The sequence below is a fragment of the Momordica charantia genome (genome assembly GCF_013281855.1).
Source record: "Momordica charantia cultivar OHB3-1 chromosome 10 unlocalized genomic scaffold, Mcharantia_2.0 BLBB01000010.1, whole genome shotgun sequence".
Taxonomy (NCBI): Eukaryota; Viridiplantae; Streptophyta; class Magnoliopsida; order Cucurbitales; family Cucurbitaceae; genus Momordica; species Momordica charantia.
In genome coordinates this window covers 14,145,712-14,154,180 of record NW_028275158.1, presented here as the reverse complement: position 1 = coordinate 14,154,180, position 8,469 = coordinate 14,145,712, and the positions used below count along the sequence as shown (strand labels likewise).

Here is an 8,469-nt window from a genome sequence, read left to right as displayed (position 1 = left end):
GTTGTTCACCAAACTCGTTGAGTGTTTCCGGCCTTGAACATAGTAAGTATTCTGTCTGCTCTTGATCATTGAATGCAAAGATAATTCATCTAATCTTTTCCTTTCAGATTGAACCAACAATACGATTGGATTCAAGTGGCTAAAGACTCGGGTAGTCCATTCGCTTGGGTTGTCATGTATCCTTGCGGATATGAAATCGTGGGAGAGAGAAAGTAAAAGGATGGCAGATAGAATAAATCAAAGTTATAGATTGGATAATTATTAACAACCTTAAGAAAAAGAAAAATAAAAGGGAACCGCCAGATCCCAAGAAATTACCACCAACCACTGGTTTGAAAAACCAGCTATGGTTTCCTACAACCATGATGTCTTTTTTTTTTCAATTATAAATTCGATTGGGCTGTCGAAAAATAGATTTTTGACCACTTCGATTGACTAACATATATGAGGAACCGACTTTGACCGAGCTATTAGTTAAACCGACCAACATCAGTTTTGATTAGACGAATCAGTTTTTGGTCATGCTTGATCACCCCTAGTAGCTATACATGTTTGGTCCAATATAGATACATAATGGATCTCCTTGCATCAGCTATACTATGTGTTAATGGAAGAAATTTTATATGTAAGTTGATTCTTCCTTATTAACCTTTATTTAATTATTTTGACATTGACATATCAAATGATTTGGGAGTCATATACCTTATTACTAAACTATGATATAGTTTATAGTAAGTATACTCATATGCTTTCATGTTGTTGAGTGACATCAACCAAATGAAGTAACGAGACAATTTGACATGAAGCAAGTTGTCCTAGACATATTCAACACAAAACCTAAGTAGTATGACATAGACCCTTGAGCTCGTACTTGGCGGGCACAACTTGCACCTTATGTGGCAAGGTGGCACTCACGTAGAGACTTTATATTTGGCTGAACTATGATGGATGCTAATGAAGCTTCAAATCTAGGATATAGACATGCATAATCAATCTATTACTAGGCGTTACATCACTTGTGCAGGAGCGATTTTTGGTTCTATGGTACAATTTTCAATTAAACTTTCTATAATATATTAACTTAAATGTATACTTATGTGAATTATTTTCTTACGTAGATATCATGTTTCGAACGCATTCCAGTCACCTCACCACTTGAAGAGATTATGATGCCTTATGCTATGTTGGTGTGATGAATATGGAACTAACTCATCAAATATGTAAGGTACCTGTTGCATCTCTTCCTAGTCTCAAACGTAGAGGGCGTCGTCAAGTGGAACAAGATGTTCTAATCGAGCATAATGTTCCTATATTCAAAACGGTCTATCATAACGTTCAAAACATGCCACCTTTTACTCAAACGAATGATGATGCCAGTATGATGATGGTCAATACTCACCCTTAGACAATTTCTCACACACTAGTTCCACCAACACATATCATATGGTAATGAGATCAATCTCTCGATGACAAATACAACACATATTCATGGACGTGGATGTGGAGATCCAGTGAGGAGCCCGAGGCCCCAGAGCTTTAGAGAGATCGATCATGGTCGACAACCACCTCATAATTGACACCTTCTATCTTTGTGGAACACATGAGATAGATGCTATATAATTTGAGTTGATAAATTTTATTTTATTTTAAAAAAGATAGATTAGTTTTAACCTCTTGTTTATTATATGTTTATTATTATTATTATTATTATTATTTGTTTATTTCTCTTCCAATCCACGTTTCCTAGGAAGGGTTAGAAACCCTTTTCAAAATTGAAATAGAAATAGGAAAAAAAAAAAAAGAAAACAACGCCGTCTCTTGAAAAAATGGCATTGTCATCTAAGCGGCAAAAGGTCATATCTTTGCCACATTTAAGCGATATTTGGCCACTTGTACAAGTTTGTTTCACCAAGATTAAAACTACACTATTTAAAAAATTAGTTTTGAAGTAATTATATCTAAATAATAGTTTATTTTTTTAACAATATTAAAAAAATCAAATAATATAAACTTAGGCATTGTAAGTAGATTGGAATAAATAGTAATATTAAAGAATCATCCATACAACACAAATATATTTTCTAGATCACAGAACAATGTCACATAAATCAACTTCACATGACCCAAGTAGGGTCCCCTCTTCAGTTTGTACAGCGCCAGAGTTGAACTTTTTGATTAAACCAGAGTACTTAGTAGTGTGGCTCTTGATATATAGCTCCAAATTCTGATCTCCAGGCTTGATCATCATCCAGATATGGGGCTCCTCTCTTGTAGGTTCCGACGTCTGAATGATCTTGATACAGTGGTTCGAGTGCAGAAGCAGGCAATCTACTCTCTGCAAGGTACTGCTTCATTGTAATCATCTCCATCTTATGTTTTCTTTTCAGCTTCTCCATTTGCTTCTTCAACTTCTCGTTTTCTTGCTCAACTGTTGTAGACTTCTCCTGTGTTTTGCAAAGAAAAATGTTAATAACTTTTAGATATAGAAAAAACTAAAACCAAAATTGTTATCAAATGAGAACGGCCCGTTACCTCCGCAACTGATGCTGAATGTTCTGCTTCTCTTAGCCTAACAAGAAGTTCCCCAGCAGCATGGACAGCTTCAGCAGTGTCTCTAAGTTGAAGCTTGAGGCTTTTGTTTTCCTTTTTCAAAAATTCTCTCTCTCTGTCCCTCTCAAATCTCAGAGCTGAAAGCTCTGCAGCAAGAGATTTCGAAAAGCGAGAACCGCGACCTTTTGAACCGGCTTTTTCCGCTGCCCTTTTAACATCAGCTATCCCTCCCATGATGGCACGATGCTTTCCAACCAACTCATTATGCTTCTCTTGCAATTCAGCATAATGCTCAACAAATCTAGCATGTCCAAGAACAGATCTCTGAAGCGCATCCTCCAACTCCTCATTGCAATTCTTCTCCATTTTCAGCTCCAGCTCCACCTTCTCCGCACGCTGACGAATCGACTCCAGATCAACTCTCAGTTCATCAGTTAAAGAAATCCATTCACTCTCCATTTCTGTCCATCTCTCCCTTTCTTTTTCAAGTTCCTCCTCGTTAATAGTTTGACAACCTCCTCCTAGATTGCTTTTTCGGAGTTGGATCGAGCGTGACAACAATAGCGAGGATCTCAGCTTGTCAGTAGACTTGGTAGCAGAAACATCAGCAAAAGCCTGCAACTTACTCCTTAAATTTTGGATTTCTTTAAGAAGTTCTTCCTTATCAGACACATCACTGAATCCATTTCCATTGTCCTGCTGCACCTCTTGCACTTCTTTTATTTCACATCTCTCTTGTACAACAATCTCCTGCTGATATTACTCCACGCATGTCAAATTGTTTGTTAAACCATATAAATCCATCAATATGACACTAACATTTCAGACATCTGGATTAGTTAAGTCTTCGTCTTTACATAGTTAAGTAAATTTATTATCCTACACCTCATAAGAAAATCCCTTTAGTATTTAAATGTGTTAAAAAAGACTTCTATCGTACTGTACCATATTTAAATTACAACCAGATTTAAGGGGGTTCATAAAAAATTAGTGAAATCGAAAGCTGCTAATAAATAAAGTGTATACCTTTCCAAGTTCCCCTCCCTCGTTGGATTCATTTACTGCTACAACCTGCGTCTTCAAGCTACTCTTATCTTCATTGGTGTCATTCTTGTAAATTATTCTTTGGCAAGATGCACAAAGGCGATGGGGAGAAGCTACAGCAATGGCGTTTTCTTCTTCCAATGTCTGAAGAGACGCCATTGGTTTATCGACTTCTGGACATGATTTTCGTGCCAGATGCTCAAAGGAGAAGGAGACTGAAGATTTGTTCAATATCGAGCTTTGCTGGTGATAATCAATTATCTTCAAGCCTCTTTGAAGGCTAGCTGCTAAGGACTCGGTGGGATCCTCAAATTTATCGCTCGATTGCAGCGAGGATCTGAAGTTCTTACTCGACTGCCTCAGAACATCTTTATTAAACTTAAAGCTGTCTGACATCTTATCATGGTGTTCTGAAAAACTCGGCGCAAGAGCCAAGCTTTTCCTATGAGAGTTTCCAATTTTCGGAGACTCAGACAATGGTGGATCTTCAAGATTAGGGAAGTGACAGAATGAGCTGACAGAAATGCTCCTTCCATTCACAGGATCAAGAACATTGGAATCATGGCTACCGAGATTATCAGTTAAAATAATCTTGTCCTCATGAAAATGTTCATCCTCATGTTCTTCTTCTGGGCTTATTTCTTCAATTGTTTGGGGATAACTTACTTCATCATCACTAGTCAAATATGAAGCAAAACTTTCTCCTACAGAGGAAAACTGAAGTGAATCTCTTTTATCTGAGATCTCTTCAGAAAAGCTATGAAACTTATCTTCTATTTGCTGATGCAATTCCTTCACATCTTCCTCATCACAATTGACCTCTTCATCTGAGTCATTATCAATGCATGGCAAGATCAGAGAGCGGTTAATGCTAACTCTTAACTGATTCAGGCTTTCTCGTACATTAGGGCCTTGAAAGTAACCAATCTTTGGAACTGACTTGCCCGAGTTGGCATTTGCTTTTATAAGTTCTTCCTGCAGTTGGCCAAAACGTAAAAGTTCGGTTAAACTAGAAAACACATCAAACTTACACAAGTCGTTCTTGAAGAATGAACCCAATGCAGATAGAACTTGATACCTTCAACAGACGAATTTGATCGCTCAGATCATTCACTTCGTCTTCTTTTATTTCATTTATCACTGGTTGATTCTTAATGGATTTTAATCGTTGTCCAAGTCTTAATGTCCTTAATGTTTCACCAGAATAGCTGCATTTAAACAAGAAAAAGATACTTTAATATTGATGGGGATGTTTCAAGATGATAACAGCATTTCCCATGTAAGCTATTAGAATGAAAATGAAAGGTAATTGATCATGTACTTGTTATCAGGGGAGATGGCACAAATGACTGTGAGCTTGGCATTGCCCCCTAATGACTCTCTTAATAAATGGGTCAAGCAGGAGCCTCTGTACAAACGATCTTCAGATGTTTTCAATTGAGTTTCTTTAGCCAGCCTATCGATCAAGTGCCTGCACCGACATAATGAAAGCAACGGTTACCTCGATTTTAAGAAAAATGAAAAACTCTTACATTGTCAAATATCTCAGTTGCAACCAAACATATAATTATTTCAGAATAGTCATAACTCTAATATTCCAGAAACTCCATCGATAATTATTTCTCATGAGCAAAAAAAAACTCTTTATTGAATAATAAATATATGCTTGACATACCCAAGCCGTGACATGGACTTCTTCAAATTCTTGCCGTCTCTTGTGCTTTGTCTACCCATGGCATCGCTTACATTTCTATCTAATCCAGCAAGATCAACAAGGCTGATTCTGCTTGTCTTTGAACTACCAAAACACTTGGATGAAGTTTCCTGTATCCAAAGATATTACATTATATATATTACTGATACAAATTTGAATCTCTCGACCAACCAAATCACACGATGACAGAAAACAGAAGAATTAAACAAAACCCATATTAACATGTATTCTCTATAACAAGAAACTGAACTCTAGAATCAAGGTACCTTGCACCATGACTCGATGATGAAAGTAAACACAATATGAGATCTAGAGCTCTTAGAATTTATAGTGGTTGCTCCAACTTTTCTACTAGAAAGGCCCTGCATCGTTTGTAGAGAAGTTAGACAAATAAAGCATGAACCAATATGATCACAAAGTGTTCCAAAACACAAAATTGGTTTTCAATCCCAACCTTGACGAGAATCTGAGTCACGTCATCATAGTTTGTCACGTATTCCTCTGTGACATTTTCCACATACAGCCCATTCTTTGGATCATCCTTTATCTGAACAATATCCATCATCGCTCAGAAGATGTATAAAACACCAAACACAGAAAGATACTGAAGAAAACCAACTATACATTGAGAATGGTGGGCTGCCCCCATCTTACCTTAAGGTTCCTCTGGGTCGGATCAAGCAAATCCCCAATTTGTTCATTAAATATCTGGTTGTATATCAATGCAAAAGAGGGCTCTATTATACTTTAGATAGGTAAAAACTTTCCAGTACAAAAAAGTTAAGAAAATAATTAATACCTCCATAAAAGAACAGCGGCACTGATAATTTATCAGCTTTCCTTCAGAGTTCTCTTGTTCCTGTGTTTGATGAATACAACAGTTGTAAAGCATACACAACAAGAACACAACCATCTAGTCGAATTACCAATAAACAGGAAACAGATACCTACTTTTTGAATCTCGGAAAACAGCATTTGGAAGATGCGAGGAGCAAGGCCTTGGTTACTAAAAGGTGAAGGATTCTCAACCATAGCACTTGGGGGACCCCACATTGTGAATGTCTTACCACTTCCCGTCTGTTAAGATTCAATTCAAGAAATCCATAATGCGAGTTAGAAATTGATTAATTCACCACCTTATAACATTATGGATGTGAGAAAGCCTTTGGGTAGAATACAGAGTGAATTATTGCCTGGCCATATGACATGATGGAAGTGTTATAACCAGCTAACGCATCCTTAACTAGCGGAAGCCCGATCTTCTTAAAGATATCTTCCTGAAAGTTACAAAACAATGCTAATAAGAATCAAACTGCTTTAACATCACAATTTTGTTACTTCAGGAACAGCAAAATTGACAAAATGGAATTTGTTTTGTTTGACCATTTGTTGTTTTTAAATCTTCGCCTTTCTCGTGATGAAAAATGCCTCACTGCAAACGGCTTAAATCCGACAGTCAAAATTTACAAGACAGCGAACTAACGTTCTTCAGATTATGACTATGGAATCTTACTGTTGCTACTTAAGAGAAGGGATCAAGCGCCGTACCTGTTTTGAATCTGAATCAAAAACTGAATCGAACGAAAATCTACGGTCCCCAAAAGTCAATTCATCTGCAGAAATCTTCTTCACCGATCTATCCACTTCCTTTTCTCCATCATTAACGGGTCTAATTCTCACTACAACCTATTTCAAAATCCACCGCCACCGCCAAAAATATAAAGAAGAAACAAACGTAAACTTTCACCACATAATTGAAATAAGAAATGATAGATCTAAAAAATGAACTTAATGATATTCGCCATACCTTTATCGGTGGATCAGGAGGGACGGGAAATTCATGTTGGCTGTCTGATTGGACAACTTCGCCCTAAGAGGTCATCAATTTTCCAACAACAAAAGAAAATCACTGAAACTCTTCCAATTGAACTGAATTTCCAGTACCATCACTGAAGAAAATTAGGCATACCTTAAATTTTAGAAACTGAGATGCAGACACTTCGCGATTAGAATCTGTACCGGACGCATCGTGCTGAGAATTCCGCATTTCGGACTTGGATTGCTTGGAAATCGTCGTGGATATCTCGCCGTCCTTGAGCTGAATGTTTGGGTCAACGGGAGGCGTATTTTCAGAGTTCGATTTGGGAGTTTTACAGATAGAGGAGTTGAGTTTTTTCTTTGAAGACATGGATCGAGGAAGCAGATTTCGAAAAGAAGATGCGGATATGCTTCCCAAGAACCCATTTTCCATCGATTCTGCTGTGTTCGACCTCATCGTTCTGATTCTGAAGCAAAATGATGCTTGAAAGAGAGCGATCGAACAGTTAGAGAGAGAGAGAGAGAGAGAGAGAAGAGAGAGAAGAGAGAGAGAGAGGATTCAAATTTCGAGAACGGATGAAGCAGAGGTTTTTGATGAAGAAGAATGCAAATGTTCAGAAACTGACCGTTAGGAAATTAAAATAATTTCGTAATGAAATCAAATTTTGAAATGCTCTATGAAATGACTGAAATGCCTATGCGTATAGTCTCCCGTTCTATTTTTTGTCCCTTCTTCCCTGTAATTAAATAATTAAAAATAATTTTAGGATTATCTTTGTTAAATATTTAAGTTTTCTTATTCCAAAATATATATATTTTTTGTGTAGCAAAAATTTTTTATGTATTTCAAAATATGTCATTTGTTTTTTAAATTTTTAAATATAACAATAATTTTCACTTATATTAGATACTTATATCAATAGTATATCAGACATTTATATTAGTAGTATGTTAGATGTATATCAGACATTTATATTAGTAGTATGTTAGATGTATATCACAGACACTCATATCAATAGTATATCAAATATATATATTACAAGTATATCAAAAATTTATATCAAGTAGTATATTAGATGTATATCACATACATATATCAGTAGTAAGATATATTACAAATATATATCATTTGGATAAAATTGCCATTTTAAAATTGAACCTCTATTTTTTTAAAATGTTATATTTGAAAAGACTAATTGTAGTTGCTATTTTGCTAAATGTTTTTTAATTTTTCAATTTTGATCAAATTAATCATAAAAAATTTATTGTTTAAACATAGTATACCATATAAAATATTTTCTTAAGGAGTAAAATGTTTTATTAGTAAAAGAGTAAAATATTGT

General features: G+C 35.9%; 1 protein-coding gene across 2 annotated transcripts; it reads right to left on the bottom strand.

The window, feature by feature from the left end:
- Nucleotides 1-2,001: 2,001 nt before the first annotated feature.
- On the bottom strand, nt 2,002-7,708 carry LOC111023913 (Kinesin motor family protein). 2 transcript variants are annotated; one of them, XM_022301419.2, is made up of 15 exons: nt 7,278-7,708; nt 7,116-7,178; nt 6,857-6,994; nt 6,502-6,585; nt 6,260-6,385; nt 6,108-6,167; nt 5,963-6,016; nt 5,763-5,855; nt 5,575-5,670; nt 5,270-5,418; nt 4,916-5,065; nt 4,673-4,802; nt 3,577-4,569; nt 2,533-3,303; nt 2,002-2,444 (listed from the first exon to the last, which is right to left on the bottom strand). In XM_022301419.2, exons 1-15 carry the CDS (start codon nt 7,581-7,583, stop codon nt 2,190-2,192), a joined length of 3,468 nt encoding a protein of 1,155 aa, XP_022157111.1. In that variant the 5' UTR covers nt 7,584-7,708; the 3' UTR covers nt 2,002-2,189. The 2 variants fall into 2 exon arrangements, with proteins under 2 accessions (XP_022157111.1, XP_022157112.1); XM_022301420.2 differs by having other exon boundaries at nt 2,533-3,300.
- Between the last annotated feature and the right edge of the window lie 761 nt (nt 7,709-8,469).